Below are 22,224 nucleotides of genomic sequence, written 5' to 3' on the forward strand. Positions count from 1 at the left end.
CTTTTTTCAGCAATAACTTTGAACGTATATTTCTTCACTTTTTCCCCATCACTCCTGAAGGAGCTAACTCTTCCTGCTGCTTGTGGCCCTCCATACCTCACTCATTTGTTATTTATAAGGCCACAAAACCGACAGCATTTATATGAGCACATTTAATTTAGAGAATGTTTTATGGCACTTCACACTGCAGAATACAGATGGTGAGCGGGAGAATTTGAAGAGCTGACTGAAAATGTGGACGAATAAATAGGTTTTAAAAAGGCTTTCAAATTTGGAGTGGGAAGTAACAAGGTGGAGAGGTGTAAGGCGAAAGTAGCTCTTTAAGGCTTTAAAGTCAAAGGGTGGGGAAGGGAAGGTGAGTAGAGAGGACCCATCGAACACTAGACCATAGAGAATGGGATGGGGCAAACTGGAGGAGATGGGTGAGTCTGGACAATTTATATTGTTAGGCTTTCCAACTGTGGGCAAGGAAAGGCATCAGAGCTAAGCTTGATCCTATCCTCACTGAATGTCCTCATATATGCCCTTTTCAGCAGAATCACAGGACAGGGATCAGGGTGGGTATTCTGGTTGATAGTTTATTCCCTTCCAAGCTCTCATACTGACACATTAGCTGAGATTGGCTAGCTCAGCACAGGCCTGAAACTAGGACTTTACTGTCCTGAATGGAAGCCTGACAATTTCTCTTGAATAAAAACAAAAGCATGAAGCTGAATATGACACCAAGATTTTATATTTCTTCTAGAGTGGAGATGATGAAGACTATCAGAGAATTTTCAGAACAAAAATCAAGCCTCGTCTGAAGTCAGAAGATGGTGCAGAGGCATCAGATCAAGGTGACAGATCTTCCAATGTACATATCACCAGAAAGGTTATTACACGTACAATTCATACTTCTGGTCCCACAGTCGTAACGGACATGGACATCCAGAATCCAGAATTTAAAATAAAAGTTCCAAGGCATGAGCAAGTCACCATTGAGAGATCAGGACCAAAACTGGAAATGCCAGAGATGGATGTAGACGTTAATCTCCCAGGCACTGAAGGTCTGAAATTTCAAATGGGAGACAGCCAACGGACAACGCATACAATGCACATTGTGAAAACAAAAGTTGTAGAGGTAACTGGACCAGATACAGAACATGCCCAGGCTACTTTCCACATGCCGCAGATCAATATAACAGGAAGAGGAGGAACAGCGCCAACATCGGAATTTGATGTGAAAGGTCAAGTTGTTGATATTAACACAAGTGCAGCAAAAACAGTCATTTCTTCTCCTAAGATTGATGATGATGTTAATATATATGGAAATCGTGATGATTTAAAAGGCTCAAAGATTGATGTTCAAACGTCGAAAATGCAGCTTGATGGTTCAGGATTCAATACACAAGATGGGAAACTAAATATCAAAATGAAGACACCAAACTTCAATGTTTCAGGTTCTGATGCAAAGGAAATTCCAATTCCCCAAGCAACGAATAAGTGGACAAAAGTAGGAGGACCAGATCTGGACATCGGTACTAACTTTCCTGAGGCAGACATTAAGTTATCTGGACCAAAGATAACAGGTGGCATTGAAATACCTGCAGTAGATCTGGATGTAGGTGGGGGTGTTAGTGAAATCAAAGGCCCTAAATTTAAAATGCCAGGATTCAGTGTTTCAGGACACAAAATCCAAAGCCCTGATTTTGATCTGCAAGCCAAAGGCACAAAATCCACAGATGACGTTGATGGCCCTGACATTAAAGTGGAGGGTGGCATCACAGGCCCTACATTTAAAAGGCCAGGATTCAGTATCTCTGGACCCAAGATGACAAAGCCTGATATTGATCTGGAGCAGAAATGTCCAAGAGTGGCAGGTGATGTTGACGCACCTGACATCAATCTGAAGGGTGACTTCAAAGGTGCAGAATTGAATATCTCAGGTCCCAAGATCAAAAAACCTGAATTTGACGTAGAGCTGAAAGGTCCAAAAATGACCGGAGATGTTGATGCCCCTGATGTTAAGCTAGAGGGTGATCTCAAAGGCCCAGGTCTGAATTTTAAAGGTCCAAAAGTTCATATTGGAGGTCCTGATGTCAAAGAAAGTGGTCCCAAGTTTTCAATGCCTTCCATAAGTATGCCCAGTGTAAGGGTTCCAGGCATGGATTTGAAACTTAAAGGCCCAAACTTGAAAGGTGACCATGATATTGACCTTCCTTCTGCAACTATAGAGGGTGAGATCAAAGGACCCAAGATAGACGTAGATGTTCCTGACGCTAATCTTAAAGGTCCAAGTGGGAAGTTCCAAATCGGAAAATTGGAAACTCCCAGCTTCAAAATGGGTGGACCTCAAGTAGAAGGTCCCGATCTGAATATTGATGCCAAACTTCCCAAGGGAGATGTCAGTCTTACTGGACCAGACATAGAAGGTAGAGTTGATGTACCAGATGTAGATCTAGACATTAGAGGAGGTATTGGTAAAATCAAAGGCTCTAATTTTAAAATGCCAGAATTCAGCCTTTCAGGTCCCAAGATCAAAAAACCTGAATTTGATGTACATTTCAGAGGCCCAAAAATGAGCGGAGATGTTGATGTCCCTGATGTGAATCTAGAGGGCGATCTCAAATGCCCAGATATGAATATTAAAGGTCCTAAAGTTGATATCGAGGGACCTGATGTCAAAGGAAAGGGCCTCGAATTTTCAATGCCTTCGATCAATATGCCCAATATAAATGTTCCAGACATTGATTTGAAACTTAAAGGCCCAAACTTGAAAGGTGGTCAAGATATTGACCTTCCTTCTGCAAATATAGAGGGTGGGATCAAAGGACCCATCATTGATGTAAAAAGGCCAGAGGCTGACATTGAAGGTCCCAGAGGAAAGTTCCAGTTGCCAAAATTCAAATTACCCAACATTGCAATGGAAGGACCGAATGTAGAAGGTCCCGATCTGAATATTAATGCCAATCTTCCCGAGGCAGGTATCAATCTAAAGGGACCACAGATACATGGCGGTGTTGATGTACCGAATGTAGATCTAGATGTTGGAGGAGTTTCTGGAAAAATCAAAGACCCTGAATTTAAAATGCCAGAATTGAATATATCAAGTCCCAAGTTCAAAAAACCTGAATTTGATGTGGGGTTCAAGGGTCCAAAAATGAGTGGAGATGTTGATGTCCCTGATGTTAATCTAGAGGGCGATCTCAAAGGACCCGATGTGAAGATTAAAGGCCCCAAAGTTGATATTGAGGGACCTGATGTCAAAGGAAAGGGCCTCAAGTTTTCAATGCCTTCGATAAATATGCCCAATATAAATGTTCCAGACTTGGATTTGAAATTCAAAGGCCCAAAACTGAAAGGTGACCATGATATTGACCTTCCTTCTGCAAATATAGAGGGTGAGATCAAAGGACCCAAGGTAGACGTAGATTTTCCCGACACTGATCTTAAAGGTCCCAGTGGGAAGGTCCACATGCCCAAATTCAAAATCCCCAAGTTCGGGATGCGTGGAGCAAAAGTAGAAGGTCCCGATCTGAATATTGATGCCAATCTTCCTGAAGCAGATGTCAGTCTAACTGCACCACAGATACAAGGCGGTGTTAATGTACCCGATGTAGACCTTGATGTTGGAGGTGGATCTGGTAACATCAAAGGCCCTAAATTAAAAATGCCAGAATTCAGTATTTCAGGTCCCAAGATCAAAAAGCCTGAATTGGATGTACATTTCAAAGGTCCAAAAATGAGCGGAGATTTTGACGTCCCTGATGTTAATTTAGACGGCGATCTCAAAGGACCCGATGTGAATATTAAAGGTCCCAAAGTTGATATCGAGGGACCTGATGTCAAAGGAAAGGGCCTCAAGTTTTCAATGCCTTCGATAAATATGCCCAGTATAAATGTTCCAGACTTGGATTTGAAACTTAAAGGCCCAAATGTGAAAAGTGACCATAATATTGACCTTCCTTCTGCAAATATAGAGGGTGAGATCAAAGGACCCAAGGTAGACGTAGATGTTCCTGACGCTGATCTTAAAGGTCCCAGGGGGATGTTCCAGATGCCCAAATTCAAAATGCCCAAGTTCGGGATGGGTGGAGCTAAAGTAGAAGGTCCCGATCTGAATATTGATGCCAATCTTCCCGAAGCAGATGTCAGTCTAACTGGACCACAAATAGAAGGTGGTGTTGATGTACCTGATGTCAATCTAGATGTTGGAGGTGGATCTGGTAACATCAAAGGCCCTAAATATAAAATGCCAGAATTCAATATCTCAGGTCCCAAGTTCAAAAAACCTGATTGGGATGTACATTTCAAAGGTCCAAAAATGAGCGGAGATGTTGACGTCCCTGACGTTAATCTAGAGGGCGATCTCAAAGGGCCCGATGTGAATATTAAAGGTCCTAAAGTTGATATCAAGGCACCTGATGTCAAAGGAAAGGGCCTCGAGTTTTCAATGCCTTCGATAAATATGCCCAGCATAAATGTTCCAGACATTGATTTGAAACTCAAAGGCCCAAACTTGAAAGGTGACCATGATATTGACCTTCCTTCTGCAAATATAGAGGGTGAGATCAAAGGCCCAATGGTAGATGTAGAAGTTCCGGACGCTGATCTTAAAGGTCCCAGGGGGAGGTTCCACATGCCCAAATTCAAAGTTCCCAAGTTCGGGATGGGTGGAGCGAAAGTAGAAGGTCCCGATCTGAATATTGATGCCAATCTTCCCGAAGCAGATGTCAGTCTAACTGGACCACAGATAGGAGGCGGTGTTGATGTACCTGATGTAGATCTAGATGTTGGTGGTGGATCTGGTATGATCAAAGGCCCTAAATTTAAAATGCCAGAATTCAATATCTCAGGTCCCAAGTTCAAAAAACCTGATTGGGATGTACATCTCAAAGGCCCAAAAATGAGCGGAGATGTTGATGTCCCTGATGTTAATCTACAGGGCGATCTCAAAGGCCCAGATGTGAATATTAAAGGTCCCAAAGTTGATATCGAGGGACCTGATGGCAAAGGAAAGGGCCTCAAGTTTTCAATGCCTTCGATAAATGTGCCCAGTATAAATGTTCCAGACTTTGATTTGAAACTCAAAAGCCCAAACCTGAAAGGTGACCATGATATTGACCTTCCTTCTGCAAATATAGAGGGTGAGATCAAAGGACCCAAGGTAGACATAGATGTTCCTGACGCTGATTTTAAAGGTCCCAGTGGGAAGCTCCACATGCCCAAATTCAAAATGCCCAAGTTCGGGATGGGTGGAGCTAAAGTAGAAGGTCCCGATCTGAATATTGATGCCAATCTTCCTGAGACAGATGTCAATCTAACTGGACCACAGATAGAAGGCGGTGTTAATGTACCTGATGTAGATCTAGATGTTGGAGGAGGTAAAATCAAAGGCCCTAAATTTAAAATGCCAGAATTCAGTATCTCAGGTCCCAAGATCAAAAAACCTGAATTTGATGTAGAGTTCAAAGGTCCAAAAATGAGCGGGGATGTTGATGTCCCTGATGTTAATTTAGACGGTGATCTCAAAGGCCCAGATGTGAATATTAAAGGTCCCAACGTTGATTTCGAGGGGCCTGATGTCAAAGGAAAGGGCCTCAAGTTTTCAATGCCTTCGATAAATATGCCCAGTATAAATGTTCCAGACTTGGATTTGAAACTTAAAGGCCCAAACTTGAAAGGTGACCATGATATTGACCTTCCTTCTGCCAATATAGAGGGTGAGATCAAAGGACCCAAGGTAGACATAGATGTCCCTGACGCTGATCTTAAAGGTCCAAGGGGGAAGTTTCAGATGCCCAAATTCAAAATGCCCAAGTTCGGGATGGGTGGAGCTAAAGTAGAAGGCCCTGATCTGAATATTGATGCCAATCTTCCCGAAGCAGATGTCAGTCTAACTGGACCACAGATAGAAGGCGATGTTGATGTACCTGATGTAGATCTAGATGTTGGAGGTGGATCAGGTAACATCAAAGGCCCTAAATTTAAAATGCCAGAATTCAATATCTCAGGTCCCAAGTTCAAAAAACCTGATTGGGATGTACATTTCAAAGGTCCAAAAATGAGCGGGGATGTTGATGTCCCTGACGTTAATCTAAAGGGCAATCTCGAAGGCCCAGATGTGGATATTAAAGGTCCCAAAGTTGGTATCGAGGGACCTGATGTCAATGGAAAGGGCCTCAAGTTTTCAATGCCTTCGATAAATATGCCCAGTATAAATGTTCCAGACTTGGATTTGAAACTTAAAGGCCCAAACTTGAAAGGTGACCATGATATTGACCTTCCTTCTGCCAATATAGAGGGTGAGATCAAAGGACCCAAGGTAGACATAGATGTCCCTGACGCTGATCTTAAAGGTCCAAGGGGGAAGTTTCAGATGCCCAAATTCAAAATGCCCAAGTTCGGGATGGGTGGAGCTAAAGTAGAAGGCCCTGATCTGAATATTGATGCCAATCTTCCCGAAGCAGATGTCAGTCTAACTGGACCACAGATAGAAGGCGATGTTGATGTACCTGATGTAGATCTAGATGTTGGAGGTGGATCAGGTAACATCAAAGGCCCTAAATTTAAAATGCCAGAATTCAATATCTCAGGTCCCAAGTTCAAAAAACCTGATTGGGATGTACATTTCAAAGGTCCAAAAATGAGCGGAGATGTTGATGTTCCTGATGTTAATCTAGAGGGCGATCTCAAAGGACCCGATGTGAATATTAAAGGTCCCAAAGTTGATATCGAGGGACCTGATGTCAAAGGAAAGGGCCTCAAGTTTTCAATGCCTTCAATCAATATGCCCAGTATAAATGTTCCAGACTTTGATTTGAAACTTAAAGGCCCAAATGTGAAAGGTGACCATGATGTTGACCTTCCTTCTGCCAATATAGAGGGTGAGATCAAAGGCCCAAAGGTAGACATAGATGTTCCCGACGCTGATCTTAAAGGTCCCAGTGGGAAGCTTCACATGCCCAAATTTAAAATGCCTAGTTTTGGGATGGGTGGAGCTAAAGTAGAAGGTCCCGATCTGAATATTGATGCCAATCTTCCCAAGACAGATGTCAGTCTAACTGGACCACAGATAGAAGGCGGTGTTAATGTACCTGATGTAGATCTAGATGTGGGAGGAGGTAAGATCAAAGGCCCTAAATTTAAAATGCCAGAATTCAGTATCTCAGGTCCCAAGATCAAAAAACCTGAATTTGACGTAGAGTTCAAAGGTCCAAAAATGAGCGGGGATGTTGATGTCCCTGACGTTAATCTAGAGGGCGATCTCAAAGGACCCGATGTGAATATTAAAGGTCCCAAAGTTGATATTGAGGGACCTGATGTCAAAGGAAAGGGCCTCAAGTTTTCAATGCCTTCGATACATATGCCCAGTATAAATGTTCCAGACTTTGATTTGAAACTCAAAGGCCCAAACTTGAAAGGTGACCATGATATTGACCTTCCTTCTGCAAATATAGAGGGTGAGATCAAAGGCCCAAAGGTAGACATAGATGTTCCTGATGCTGATATTAAAGGTCCAAGGGGGAAGTTTCAGATGCCCAAATTCAAAATGCCCAAGTTCGGGATGGGAGGAGCTAAAGTAGAAGGTCCCGATCTGAATATTGATGCCAATCTTCCTGAAGCAGATGTCAATCTAACTGGACCAAAGATAGAAGGCAGTGTTGATGTGCCCGATGTAGATGTAGATATTGGAGGAGGATCTGGTAACATCAAAGGCCCTAAATTTAAAATGCCAGAATTCAATATCTCAGGTCCCAAGTTCAAAAAACCTGATTGGGATGTACATCTCCAAGGTCCAAAAATGAGCGGAGATGTTGATGTCCCTGATGTTAATCTAGAGGGCGATTTCAAGGGCCCAGATGTGAATATTAAGGGACCCAAAGTTGATATTGAGGGACCTGATGTCAAAGGAAAGGGCCTCAAGTTTTCATTACCTTCGATCAATATGCCCAGTATAAATGTTCCAGACTTGGATTTGAAACTTAAAGGCCCAAACTTAAAAGGTGACCATGATATGGACCTTCCTTCTGCAAATATAGAGGGTGAGATCAAAGGACCAAAGGTAGACATAGACGTTCCTGACGCTGATCTTAAAGGTCCCAGGGGGAAGTTTCAGATGCCCAAATTCAAAATGCCCAAGTTCGGGATGGGTGGAGCTAAATTAGAAGGTCCCGATCTGAATATTGATGCCAATCTTCCCGAGACAGATGTCAATCTAACTGGTCCACAGATAGAAGGTGGTGTTGATGTACCTGATGTCGATCTAGATGTTGGTGGTGGATCTGGTATGATCAAAGGCCCTAAATTTAAAATGCCAGAATTCAATATCTCAGGTCCCAAGTTCAAAAAACCTGATTGGGATGTACATTTCAAAGGTCCAGAAATGAGCGGAGATGTTGATGTCCCTGACGTTAATCTAGAGGGCGACCTCAAAGGACCCGATGTGAATATTAAAGGTCCCAAAGTTGATATCGAGGGACCTGATGTCAAAGGAAAGGGCCTCAAGTTTTCAATGCCTTCAATCAATATGCCCAGTATAAATGTTCCAGACTTTGATTTGAAACTTAAAGGCCCAAATGTGAAAGGTGACCATGATATTGACTTTCCTTCTGCCAATATAGAGGGTGAGATCAAAGGCCCGAAGGTAGACGTAGATGTTCCTGACGCTGATCTTAAAGGTTCCAGGGGGATGTTCCACATGCCCAAATTCAAAATGCCCAGTTTCGGGATGGGTGGAGCTAAAGTAGAAGGTCCCGATCTGAATATTGATGCCACTCTTCCCGATGCAGATGTCAGTCTAACTGGACCACAGATAGAAGGTGGTGTTAATGTACCTGATGTAGATCTAGATGTTGGAGGAGGTAAGATCAAAGGCCCTAAATTTAAAATGCCAGAATTCAATATCTCAGGTCCCAAGATCAAAAAACCTGAATTTGATGTAGAGTTCAAAGGTCCAAAAATGAGTGGAGATGTTGATGTCCCTGACGTTAATCTAGAGGGTGATCTCAAAGGAACCGATGTGAATATTAAAGGTCCCAAAGTTGATCTTGAGGGACCTGATGTCAAAGGAAAGGGCCTCAAGTTTTCAATGCCTTCGATAAATATGCCCAGTATAAATGTTCCAGACTTTGATTTGAAACTCAAAGGCCCAAACTTGAAAGGTGACCATGATATTGACCTTCCTTCTGCCAATATAGAGGGTGAGATCAAAGGACCAAAGGTAGACGTAGATGTTCCTGACGCTGATCTTAAAGGTCCCAGGGGAATGTTCCACATGCCCAAATTCAAAATGCCTAAGTTTGGAATGGGTGGAGCTAAAGTAGAAGGTCCTGATCTGAATATTGATGCCAATCTTCCTGATGCAGATGTCAGTCTAACTGGACCACAGATAGAAGGCGGTGTTGATGTACCTGATGTAGATCTAGATGTTGGAGGTGGATCAGGTAACATCAAAGGCCCTAAATTTAAAATGCCAGAATTCAATATCTCAGGCCCCAAGTTCAAAAAACCTGATTGGGATGTACATTTCAAAGGTCCAAAAATGAGCGGAGATGTTGATGTCCCTGATGTTAATCTAGAGGGCGATCTCAAAGGACCCGATGTGAATATTAAAGGTCCCAAAGTTGATACCGAGGGACCTGATGTCAAAGGAAAGGGCCTCAAGTTTTCAATGCCTTCAATCAATATGCCCAGTATAAATGTTCCAGACTTTGATTTGAAACTTAAAGGCCCAAATGTGAAAGGTGACCATGATATTGACCTTCCTTCTGCCAATATAGAGGGTGAGATCAAAGGCCCGAAGGTAGACATAGATGTTCCTGACGCTGATCTTAAAGGTCCCAGTGGGAAGCTCCACATGCCTAAATTCAAAATGCCCAAGTTCGGGATGGGTGGAGCTAAAGTAGAAGGTCCCGATCTGAATATTGATGCCAATCTTCCTGATGCAGATGTCAGTCTAACTGGACCACAGATAGAAGGTGGTGTTAATGTACCTGATGTAGATCTAGATGTTGGAGGAGGTAAGATCAAAGGCCCTAAATTTAAAATGCCAGAATTCAATATCTCAGGTCCCAAGATCAAAAAGCCTGAATTTGACGTAGAGTTCAAAGGTCCAAAAATGAGCGGAGGTGTTGATGTCCCTGATGTTAATCTGGAGGGCGACCTCAAAGGACCTGATGTGAATATTAAAGGTCCCAAAGTTGATATCGAGGGACCTGATGTTAAAGGAGGTGGCCTCAAGTTTTCAATGCCTTCGATAAATATGCCCAGCATAAATGTTCCAGACTTTGATTGGAAACTTAAAGGCCCAAACTTGAAAGGTGACCATGATATTGACCTTCCTTCTGCAAATATAGAGGGTGAGATCAAAGGACCCAAGGTAGACGTAGATGTTCCTGATGCTGATCTTAAAGGTCCCAGGGGGAAGTTTCAGATGCCCAAATTCAAAATGCCCAAGTTCGGGATGGGAGGAGCTAAAGTAGAAGGTCCCGATCTGAATATTGATGCCAATCTTCCTGATGCAGATGTTAGTCTAACAGGACCACAGATAGAAGGCGGTGTTAATGTACCTGATGTTGATCTAGATGTTGGTGGTGGATCTGGTAACATCAGAGGCCCTAAATTTAAAATGCCAGAATTCAATATCTCAGGTCCCAAGATCAAAAAACCTGATTGGGATGTACATCTCAAAGGTCCAAAAATGAGTGGGGATGTTGATGTCCCTGATGTTAATTTAGACGGCAAACTCAAAGGCCCAGATGTGAATATTAAAGGTCCCAAAGTTGATATCGAGGGACCTGATGTCAAAGGAAAGGGCCTCAAGTTTTCAATGCCTTCAATCAATATGCCCAGTATAAATGTTCCAGACTTGGATTTGAAACTTAAAGGCCCAAATGTGAAAGGTGACCATGATATTGACCTTCCTTCTGCCAATATAGAGGGTGAGATCAAAGGCCCGAAGGTAGACATAGATGTTCCTGACGCTGATCTTAAAGGTCCCAGTGGGAAGTTCCGCATGCCCAAATTCAAAATGCCCAAGTTCGGACTCGGTGGAGCTAAAGTAGAAGGTCCCGATCTGAATGTTGATGCCAATCTTCCCGATGCAGATGTCAGTCTAACTGGACCACAGATAGAAGGTGGTGTTAATGTACCTGATGTAGATCTAGATGTTGGAGGAGGTAAGATCAAAGGCCCTAAATTTAAAATGCCAGAATTCAATATCTCAGGTCCCAAAATCAAAAAACCTGAATTTGACATCGAGTTCAAAGGTCCAAAAATGAGTGGAGATGTTGATGTCCCTGATATAAATCTAGAGGGCGATCTCAAAGGACCCGATATGAATATTAAAGGACCCAAAGTTGATATCGAGGGACCTGATGTCAAAGGAAAGGGCCTTAAGTTTTCAATGCCTTCGATCAATATGCCCAGTATAAATGTTCCAGACTTGGATTTGAAACTCAAAGGCCCAAACTTGAAAGGTGACCATGATATTGACCTACCTTCCGCAAATATGGAGGGTGAGATCAAAGGCCCGAAGGTAGACATAGATGTTCCTGATGCTGATCTTAAAGGTCCCAGGGGAAGGTTCCAGATGCCCAAATTCAAAATGCCCAAGTTCGGGATGGGTGGAGCTAAGGTAGAAGGACCCGATCTGAATATTGATGCCAATCTTCCTGATGCAGACGTCAGTCTAACTGGACCACAGATAGAAGGCGGTGTTGATCTACCTGATGTAGATCTAGATGTTGGAGGTGGATCTGGTAACATCAGAGGCCCTAAATTTAAAATGCCAGAATTCAATATCTCAGGTCCCAAGTTCAAAAAACCTGATTGGGATGTACATTTCAAAGGTCCAAAAATGAGCGGGGATGTTGATGTCCCTGACGTTAATTTGGAGGGTGATCTCAAAGGCCCAGATGTGAATATTAAAGGTCCCAAAGTTGATATCGAGGGACCTGATGTCAAAGGAAAGGGCCTCAAGTTTTCAATGCCTTCGATCAATATGCCCAGTATAAATGTTCCAGACTTTGATTTGAAACTTAAAGGCCCAAACGTGAAAGGTGACCATGATATTGACTTTCCTTCTGCAAATATAGAGGGTGAGATCAAAGGACCAAAGGTAGACATAGATGTTCCTGACGCCGATATTAAAGGTCCCAGTGGGAAGGTCCACATGCCCAAATTCAAAATGCCCAAGTTCGGACTCGGTGGAGCTAAAGTAGAAGGTCCCGATCTGAATATTGATGCCAATCTTCCCGAAGCAGATGTCAGTATAACTGGACCACAGATAGAAGGCGGTGTTGATGTACCTGATGTAGATCTAGATGTTGGAGGTGGATCTGGTAAGATCAAAGGCCCTAAATTTAAAATGCCAGAATTCAATATCTCAGGTCCCAAGATCAAAAAACCTGATTGGGATTTACATTTCAAAGGTCCAAAAATGAGTGGAGATGTTGATGTCCCTGATGTTAATCTAGAGGGCGATCTCAAAGGCCCAGATGTGAATGTTAAAGGTCCCAAAGTTGATATTGAGGGACCTGATGTCAAAGGAAAGGGCCTCAAGTTTTCAATGCCTTCGATAAATATGCCCAGCATAAATGTTCCAGACTTTGATTTGAAACTCAAAGGCCCAGACTTTAAAGGTGACCATGATATTGACCTTCCTTCTGCAAATTTAGAGGGTGAGATCAAAGGCCCTAAGGTGGACCTAGATGTTCCTGACGCTGATCTTAAAGGTCCCAGTGGGAAGATCCACATGCCCAAATTCAAAATGCCCAAGTTTGGGATGGGTGGAGCTAAAGTAGAAGGTCCTGATCTGAATATTGATGCCAATCTTCCCGAAGCAGATGTCAGTCTAACTGGACCACAGATAGAAGGCGGTGTTAATGTACCTGATGTAGATCTAGATGTTGGAGGAGGTAAGATCAGAGGCCCTAAATTTAAAATGCCAGAATTCAATATCTCAGGTCCCAAGATCAAAAAGCCTGAATTTGATGTCGAGTTCAAAGGTCCAAAAATGAGCGGAGATGTTGACATCCCTGATGTTAATCTAGAGGGCGATCTCAAAGGCCCAGATGTGAATGTTAAAGGTCCCAAAGTAGATATCGAGGGACCTGATGTCAAAGGAAAGGGCCTCAAGTTTTCAATGCCTTCGATCAATATGCCCAGCATAAATGTTCCAGACTTTGATTTGAAACTTAAAGGCCCAAATGTGAAAGGTGACCATGATATTGACCTTCCTTCTGCCAATATAGAAGGTGAGATTAAAGGACCGAAGGTAGACATAGATGTTCCCGATGCTGATCTTAAAGGTCCCAGTGGGAAGTTCCGCATGCCCAAATTCAAAATGCCCAAGTTTGGGATGGGTGGAGCTAAAGTAGAAGGTCCCGATCTGAATATTGATGCCAATCTTCCTGATGCAGATGTCAGTCTAACTGGACCACAGATAGAAGGCGGTGTTAATGTACCTGATGTAGATCTAGATGTTGGAGGCGGTAAGATCAAAGGCCCTAAATTTAAAATGCCAGAATTCAATATCTCAGGTCCCAAGATCAAAAAACCTGAATTTGACTTAGAATTTAAAGGTCCAAAAATGAGCGGAAATGTTGATGTCCCTGACATTAATCTAGAGGGCGATCTCAAAGGACCCGATGTGAATATTAAAGATCCCAAAGTTGACATCGAGGGACCTGATATCAAAGGAAAGGGCCTCAAGTTTTCAATGCCATCCATAAATATGCCAAAAATAAAGGGTCCGAACTTTGATTTGAGCCTTAAAAGCCCAGAAATAAAAGGCGACCATGATGTTGACCTTCGTTCTCCAAATATAGAGGGTGAGATTAAAGGACCCAAGGTGGATGTAGATGTTCCTGAGGCTGACCTTAAAGGGCCTGGTGGGAAGTTGCATATGCCAAAATTGAAAATGCCCAAATTCGGAATTGGTGGACCTAAAGTAGAAGGACCAGATCTGAGTATGGATGCCAATCTTCCTGAAGCAGATGTCAACCTAACAGGACCAACAATAAGAGGCGGTGTTGAAATACCAGATGTGGATCTAGATGTTGAAGGAGGTTCCAGTAAAATCAAAGGCCCTAAATTTAAATTACCTGGATTCAGTATTTCTGGACCAAAGATACCAAAGCCTGGTTTTGACCTGGAGCTCAAAGGTCCAAAACTGTCAGGTGATGTTGATGTTTCTGATGTTAGTCTGGAGGGTGACATCAAAGGCCCTAAATTTAAAAAACCTGGGTTCAGTATCTCTGGACCAAAGATCCCAAAGCCTGATTTGGATCTGGAGCTCAAAGGTCCCAATCTGTCAGGTGATGTTGATGTCCCTGGTGTTCATATGGAGGGTGACATCAAAGGCCAAAATTTTAACATTAAAGGTCCCAAAGTAGATATAGAGGGACCTGATGCTAAAGTAAGTAGGCCAAAGTTTTCCATGCCTTCAATACATTTACCACATATAACAGCTCCCGACATTGATTTGAATTTCAAGGGCTCCAAAATAAAGGGTGATCAGAATATTGACATCTCTTCACCAAGTATAGAGGGAGAAATCAAAGGTCCAAAGATTGATGTAGAAACTCCAGACGTTGATTTGGAGGGTGCACATGGACACTTCAGCATGCCAAAAATTAAAATGCCCACATTTAAAATGGGTGGACCTAAATTAGAAGGACCTAATCTGGACATTGATGCCAACCTTCCTGGGACAGATGTTAATCTATCTGGACCAAAGATAAAAGGTGGCGTTGAAGTTCCTGAGACAGATGTGGATGGTAAAATCAAAGGCCCTGGATTTCAAATGCCAGGCATTAATATCTCATTACCCAAAATTAAAGCTCCTAATTTTGATCTTGGGTTTAAAGGCCCTGAACTGACAGATGGTGGTGGTGCTGCTGCTGACATTAATATGGAGGGTAACATAAAAGGCCCAAATGTTGATATTAAAGGCCCCAAAGTAGATATTGAGGGGCCTGACATAAAGATTGAGGGCCCTGATGCAAAAGGAAATGGGCACAAGTTTTCACTGCCTTCTTTGGACATTTCAGCTCCCAATATATCTTCCCCAGACATGAATTTTGACTTGAAGGGCCCAAAACTGGAAGGTACAGCTGATGTTAGATCTCCAAGTTTTGGTATTGATGTGAGTACACCTGAAATCGATAGAGATGGTCAAGGAGCACATCTGAAAATGCCAAAAATGAAGAAACCAAAATTTGGATTTGGAAGTAAAGGACCACAAGGAGACATAACTGCTCCATCTCTGGATGTACCTGGTGCTGATGTAGATTTGAATGTTGATTCACCAGACTTGAACATTAGCACCAAGGGAAAAAAGGGCAAATTTAAAATGCCTAAATTCAATATCAAATCGAAGAAACCTGCAGGAGATGTGAAGGTGACCACTCCAAAGAGTGACCTTGATTTATCCAAGCCAGATGTAGATATTAAGTCCCCAGATCTGAATGTAAGCCTTGGATCATCTGATGGACAATTAAACATCAAGCCATCAAAAGTAAAGAAACCACGATTTGGAAAAATGAAGTTGTCGTTTCCAGATGTAGAGTTTGATCTGGCATCACCAAAATTTAAAGGTGAACTACCTAGTCCAAAGATTGAAGGAGATTTGCGAACACCTAATATTGATGTTCCAACTGCAGATATACAAGGTCCACATGTTGACATCAGAGCACCAGGAATAGATGTCAACACGGATGTTGACTTGGAAGGACCTGGTTTCAAAGCCAAAGGCACAAAATTAAAATTGCCTTCAGTGAACATCAAGCCGCCCAAAATGTCTGAGCCAAATTTGGATATTAATTTAAAGGGCACAAACGTGAAAGGTGAAGTGTCAGGACCAACGATTGACATAAAGAGACCAGAAATAGATTTTGATGTTGATGCTCCAAATGTTGACATTGATAAACCAGAAGGCAAATTAAAAATGAAAATGAAGAAGCCAAAGTTTAATATTTCAGGACCTAAATTCAAAGGTTCAGGTGTGGACATTGATGTTAGTACACCAAAATTAGACAGTGGAATTAAAGGACCTGAAGTTAACATTGATGCACCCAGTATTGATCTTCAACCCAAGATCTCTGCTCCAGATCTACATTTGAAAGGATCAAGTCTCAAAGGTGATGTTAGTCTATCTGACCCATCAATGGAATGTGACATCAAAGGGCCAAATGTAAACCTAGATACATCAGATGCAAGTGTAGAAGGAAAGTTGAAAATGCCTAAACTGAAACTCCCCAGCTTTGGTGGAAACCGCAAAGCAGCAGGGCCAGATATGGATGTTGGTGTCAGTCTTCCAAAAGCAGATATTTCAGGACCAAAGCTAGAAGGTGACATTAACATACCTTCAGCAGATATCAAAATTGGTGCTCCTGATGTAAACATTGATGGTCATGATGCTAAGGTAAAAGGATCAGGTTTCGGGATGCCATCATTGAAGATTTCAGGACCCAAGATCAGTTCACCTGACTTTGATCTAAAAGGTGACATCAAAGCACCTAAAATAGACATGAAAGGACCAAAGTTGGATTTTAAGACACCAGATGTCAATTTTGAGGGTGCAAAAGGAAAGCTGAAGATGCCTGAAATTAATGCTTCTGGTACTAAACTGCAAGGTTCTGATCTGAATTTCAGCATAAATGCACCAAAGATAAAAGGTGATCTTAAGACATCAGGTTTAGATGTAAATCTTGAGACACCTGATGCGGACATAAACGCTAATGGTAAATTCAAAGGCCCCCAGATTGCAATGCCATCAGCTGACATCTCGCAACCTAAATTGGACATAGATTTAAAGAATCAACAGCTGAAAGGTGATGTCAATATTTCCAGCCCAAATTTCAAAGGAGACTTTAAAGGACCAGGTGTGGATATAAAAGGTCCTAATATAGATGTTGGTGCTGCAGATATTGACTTTAAAGGTGGAGAAGGAAAGCTAAAGATGCCTCAGATCAACCTTGCAGGACAGAAGATAAAAGGGGTCTCTGCACCTGATTTTGGCATAAATGTGAAGGGACCTAAACTAGAAGGAAACCTGGCTGCTGATCTTGCTGGTCCAAAGATAGACACTGACATAAAATGTCCTAAAGTAGACATTAAAGGGCCAAATGTGAAAATGGATACACCAGACATCAACTTTGGTGGTCTAAAAGGAAAAGGTCCCAGTGTTGATTTTAATGTACCAAAAACTAATATAGGATTTTCTGAACCAAAGTTTGAGGGAGACATGAAGGGAGGTGTAAATGTTGGTGTACCAGATGTGAACGTAAGTGCTAATATAAAGAGCCCTGCAGTGAAAATCCCTACAGCTGATGTGAAGTTTGATGCAAAAGGCCCTACGATAAAAGCTGATGTGAAAGGTCCAGAGCTTGATGTCAAAGCCCCTGACATAAATGCAGATATTAAAGCAGCAATGGCTGATCTTGATGTTCCATTGGATAAAATGGCAATACCTAAATTCAAACATTCTCAATTTCAAATAAAAGGGCCAAGTTTAGAAGGACCACAAATGACAACGGGAGTCAGTGTTCCAGGTCAGTTAAATGTTTCAGGTGGACAAGGTGCAAGTGTCAACATTAAAGGACCCCAAGCAAGTGTCAACCTGCCAGAAGGTGAGATGGAAAGTTCAGGAGTCAAGATAAAAAAGGGCAAAATTAAAATGCCCAAATTTAATTTTTCTAAGTCTAAAGGGAAAAGTAGTATTGAAGGAGCAGAAGGTGAATTCAGTGTATCTGGACCAAAGGTTGATATTAAGGGCTCAAAGGGTAGCCTAGGATTCAGTGATGTTGAGATGGAAGGAGCAGAAATGGCAGCATCTGGGAAAGGTTCTGGTCTGGACATAAGCACTTCCCCAAAAGTCAAGTCAGGCACACTAGATTTCTCATTATTTAAAGGCAAAAAGTCAGAACGTCATAGATCATCATCTCTGAGTGATGAGCATGAACTTTCACCAACTTCCCCCAAGGGCAGAATAGAATTTGGAGAAGGGGCAGCAGGGGCAAAAGGCAAAAAGTCAAAGCTGAAATTTGGAACATTCGGAGGCTTCGGGGCCAAGTCAAAGGGCTCCTACGAGGTCACTCTTGGTGAAGGTGAGGCAGCAGGAGAGGGCAGTGGAATATCTCTAGTTTCCAAAAAGTCCCGCCTGTCCTCCTCGTCCAGCAGCGAGAGCGGATCCAGATCAGTATTCCGCCTTCCCAAGGTAGAACTAAATGTCAACAAAAACAAAGAATAATTCTGTAAATAGAGCTAAGTCCTTGTAAATAGAAATTAACTGCATTACTTTTAACTGATAAGCCAAGGCATGGAGGTCCAATGCCTATCTCAATGGCAGGTCAAAAATAGGATGGAATATTTAAAAGTGTTGAGCCATTGTTTTTTTTACAATGCGAGGAATTGAACCATAGTCAGATCTGACCTGCAGATATTTCAGTACACTTCTGTAGCAACTAATACAACAAACTAAAGTTCCATTACTACAAGCTGAAAGCAATAGCCTACTAGCAGAAAAAAAACTATTTTGTTACATTTTCTATGTAGTGGTTTATTATTTTCATATACTGGTAAAATGGAGGTGTTAAAACATGTAATCACTGGTGCTCTCTCTAGCTTATTTTATTTGATGGAATTACAGCTAATCTATGAGAGGTTTTACTGATTAATCATTTGAGCAAGACCAACGTGGAGACAGTTGGAGAGGAAGAGTTTAAGTTGTCTTTAGACAAATAGATGCCATCCTACCTATATAAAGTGTAATTTGGTAATGGCCAAAACAGACTCAATGCGTCCAATGATCGGTGCTGTATTGCCAGAGTCCTACAGCAATAAAGTTCGGCCAGTTTCCTTTCCCTGTAAACTAACAGGACTGCAAAAACAAAAATCTACTTTGGATAGCTTAAATTCTTCTGCTTTGTAAAACATGTAACTGTTGTCTATGGATCTAGTCAGGGCGTGTTTCCACTGTGAATCTGAATGTTAATGCCACCCTCTTCTCATGTGCCCCCCCACCCCCCCCCCCCCCCCCACTCCCCACACACAACCCCCCCCCCCCCTCCCCTAATCTCATGTTGTTGCTGTTGTAACCTTTTATCCCTGTGTCCTTTCTCCCCAAAGCCACAAAAAGTCAAGTCCCAGGGAATTTTAATCAATACTCAGCCATGCATGCAGTTTGGAGTGAACTCCAAGTATTAAAACGTATGAAATACTAAATTAAATATCAAATTTAGTTGCACTTCAAATACCCCAACCTCGCTCCTGGCCTTCTCCCCACCATTTCCCCCTCCCCTCCTGGCAGTACGGCATGGTTGATAAATGCAGTGCCTCGTGTGGAAATTTCAGGATGGGTTGGCTGGTCTGAGATAAGTTCGCTGTTCACACGTAAGGGCAGTCCAGCAAAGGAGCCTGTAATATCTGATATACTAGCATTAAAAGGCAGAATACGAGAGCACTGCAGTAAAGTACCGCCTTGTCCTCAGCTAGCACCAATACTTCCGGTAACATAGCAAACACTTTCCTGTTTTTTACAAATTACAAGAAAATTGTGACTTTGCTTGGTTTTTCTTACCATTTCTTTGTTCCACTCAAAAGTGTTGTTAATAGAACTTTTCTTTATAATTCTGTCTGCACTTTTACGGCAAACAGTAGACAATGGGAATGTAAGACAAGTGTGTACCTTGTAAAAATCAAATAAATTGTTCATTATCCTGAACTAAAAGCTGGTCTTGTCTCCATCTCTCAGTTTTTATCCAAATTAGGAAAGAAAAGACTGAATCTTTGATTTGACTGATAGGATAGCTGCAATAGGCCTGCGGGCTGAGGTGTGAAAAGAATAATTTAAGCAAGACCCGTGCTGCTAAACAGTACTCAGTGAGTTCTGGTGGTTGGTGTGTGTCCACATGTGAAGGCTGAATGAGGGAAGCATTGGTCCCTTCATGGCCAAGCAGTCTTCCAACGCCTGGACCCTTGAGATTCCTGGAACCACCCCTCTGGCACCGGAAATGCAGCACAATCAAACTTCTGCCATCTGGTATGGCAAATGTCTCAAATCCCAAGGTGGCCATTAACATAAGAGGGTTGGGCACCTTCCCCATGGAGGTCACAGAATGTCAAAAGTTAGAACTGTGGGATATTGGCTGATCTGGACAATACTGATCTTTTTGGATAAAAGTCCAGCAGGGTAATTTCTGCTGCTCACAAGAACAGCAAGATGGTGGGTTTTCAAGCAGTGAATATAATCCTCTATCACATGGGGTGGACACAAGAGCTATTAATCTTTACCGCCTGAACTTTGCAGCTTAAGAAAAAAAAAAGCCATCAAATCAGTTCCCATCCTAATTAACATCATTTCAACCCTCCATTGCTTGACCTGTGTCCTTGCTATGCCTTCACAGGGCTAGCAATTTCAGCACTCTGGTGTCAACTCTCAGACCTGAAGAATGGCTGCCATGCCACTGGAACCCACCCCCTAGCAGGAATCACAAATGTTAGGTAAGGAGTGAAAAACATCTGGAGGGTGGTGAGAGCACAGGAGAGGAGAAACTAACGATAGGGACACACCATGATCCTTCGCACTGCTGCACATACAGCATCTGCTCCAGCATTCCCCTACTCCAAGAATAAGCTGTCTGACTGCTTTGCAGTTATCTCTGATATATCAGGCCTGATTTTCATCCCCAAATGGAAACAGGAATGGGTTTGGGAAACATGAAATCTTTAAATTTGACTGCAAAAACAAATCTCCTCTCCCTGACCCAGCACTATTTTCATGTGGCCTTTATGTGGGTTGGGAAGTCCTTGGATTGTGATGCTGTATACCTCTTCCAAGGTTGGTGTTGCCACTGTGAGCCCTATAGGAAAGTTGAATTTTCTCCTGCTCCCCTGCTATTTTCGTGTGATGCGGGTTTTGGAAACCCTGGAGAAACCCACCTCATTGGAGAGTTTGTGACCAGTGGAGGACGCCTGCTAAGGATTTGGGGACATTCTGACAGGTAAGTTTTAAAGGCTATGACAACTTCAAATGTCACTATTAAATTCTGTAATGTAATGCAAATTTGTTTTAACTGTAGTGATTCATCATTAGGGCTCTGTCCTGACAAGGTAAGTTGACCATTACATTGACCAGCATTGTGTAAGCATTGAGATGCATTAGAGTACTTTTTCCATTTGGAAAAGTGTTCTTATGCATTCAAAACTGACAAAAAAACACTGCTTGTGATGTCTATTGTAATAATCTGAAGTAATTTAAATGCCCAAGCCCTATTAAATTGAAAAGAAAACCTTCATCAGCTTTCACTTAGAGAGTAAAAAGCATCAACCTGCTCCTGGACTGCTTTGACTGACAGAACATTTGGAGTAGCTTAGGAAAAAATGGTCTTCCAGTTTTCAGTTTCAATTAACTCCATTTACATTTCCCAAGTTTGTTATTGCAGCCGAGCCCATATGAACACTTGACTGAGCTTCCAAAGCTTCAGAACCATATCGATGCTCACAGTTTAATTGACGGTTTAAGAGGTTTTAAAGGATTATCTGTCTTTGATGCGGTATATGAATAAGCATTTGTTTTTACACTGGAGGAATTTTTTTTGAATGGCTTATATGAATGTGAGTTTTTTTCAGTATAAAGCTCTATTAAAATGATAGTTTTTTTAATGTGTACTTCAAAGACATGCTAAGGTCTGCCCATTGTGGATACTGAGTGAGTGGCTATGGAGGATGCAGGGGGAACATGGAAGGGGCTTGGGGTAATGGAAGGCACATGGAAGGGGCATGGGAGATACAGAGGGCATGGAGGGAGCATGGGGGACTTAGGAGATAGGGAACCTGGGGGGTTATGAGAGGGCATGGGGAGTATGAAGGGGTTTGGAAGGGGGGGGAGGGGGGCGGGGGGCAAGGTTTCAAAATGATATCGGAAGCTGGGCTGCTAACCCGGAGAATTGAGACAGGCCTTCTAACTAGCTCGCCTCCGCACCCATACTCCTCCCGCAATGCATCGTTGTTTGCAAAACCTGACCCCTCTCAGCCCATGTCTTGGGAATCAGGTTCGGGGGAGGGGGGGGGCCCCACGTTTCAGAAGTCACATATTGGCCCAAATCGCGTTTCAGGAGACCAAAAATCCAGGCCATCGTGTGCATTGGGAATAATAAACTTAGAAAGGAATTTTATCCATTTGAGGGGAAAAAGACCGCAGCAGTTCAAGAAGGCAGCTCACCACCACGTCCTCAAGGG

The 22,224-nt window shown here is 42.5% G+C and overlaps 1 protein-coding gene across 1 annotated transcript in view; it reads left to right on the forward strand.

Moving 5' to 3' along the window:
* LOC144670173 (neuroblast differentiation-associated protein AHNAK-like) overlaps positions 1–19,718 on the forward strand; it is a 56,301-nt gene extending 36,583 nt beyond the window's left edge. Inside the window, exon 5 of the mRNA XM_078532647.1 lies at positions 746–19,718. Coding sequence (XP_078388773.1) covers positions 746–18,235 — 17,490 coding nt within the window. The 3' untranslated portion in view covers positions 18,236–19,718. The remainder of the gene's footprint in view (positions 1–745) is intronic.
* Positions 19,719–22,224: the final 2,506 nt, after the last annotated feature.

The sequence above is a fragment of the Cetorhinus maximus genome, chromosome 31 (genome assembly GCF_964194155.1).
Source record: "Cetorhinus maximus chromosome 31, sCetMax3.hap1.1, whole genome shotgun sequence".
Classification (NCBI taxonomy): Eukaryota; Metazoa; Chordata; class Chondrichthyes; order Lamniformes; family Cetorhinidae; genus Cetorhinus; species Cetorhinus maximus.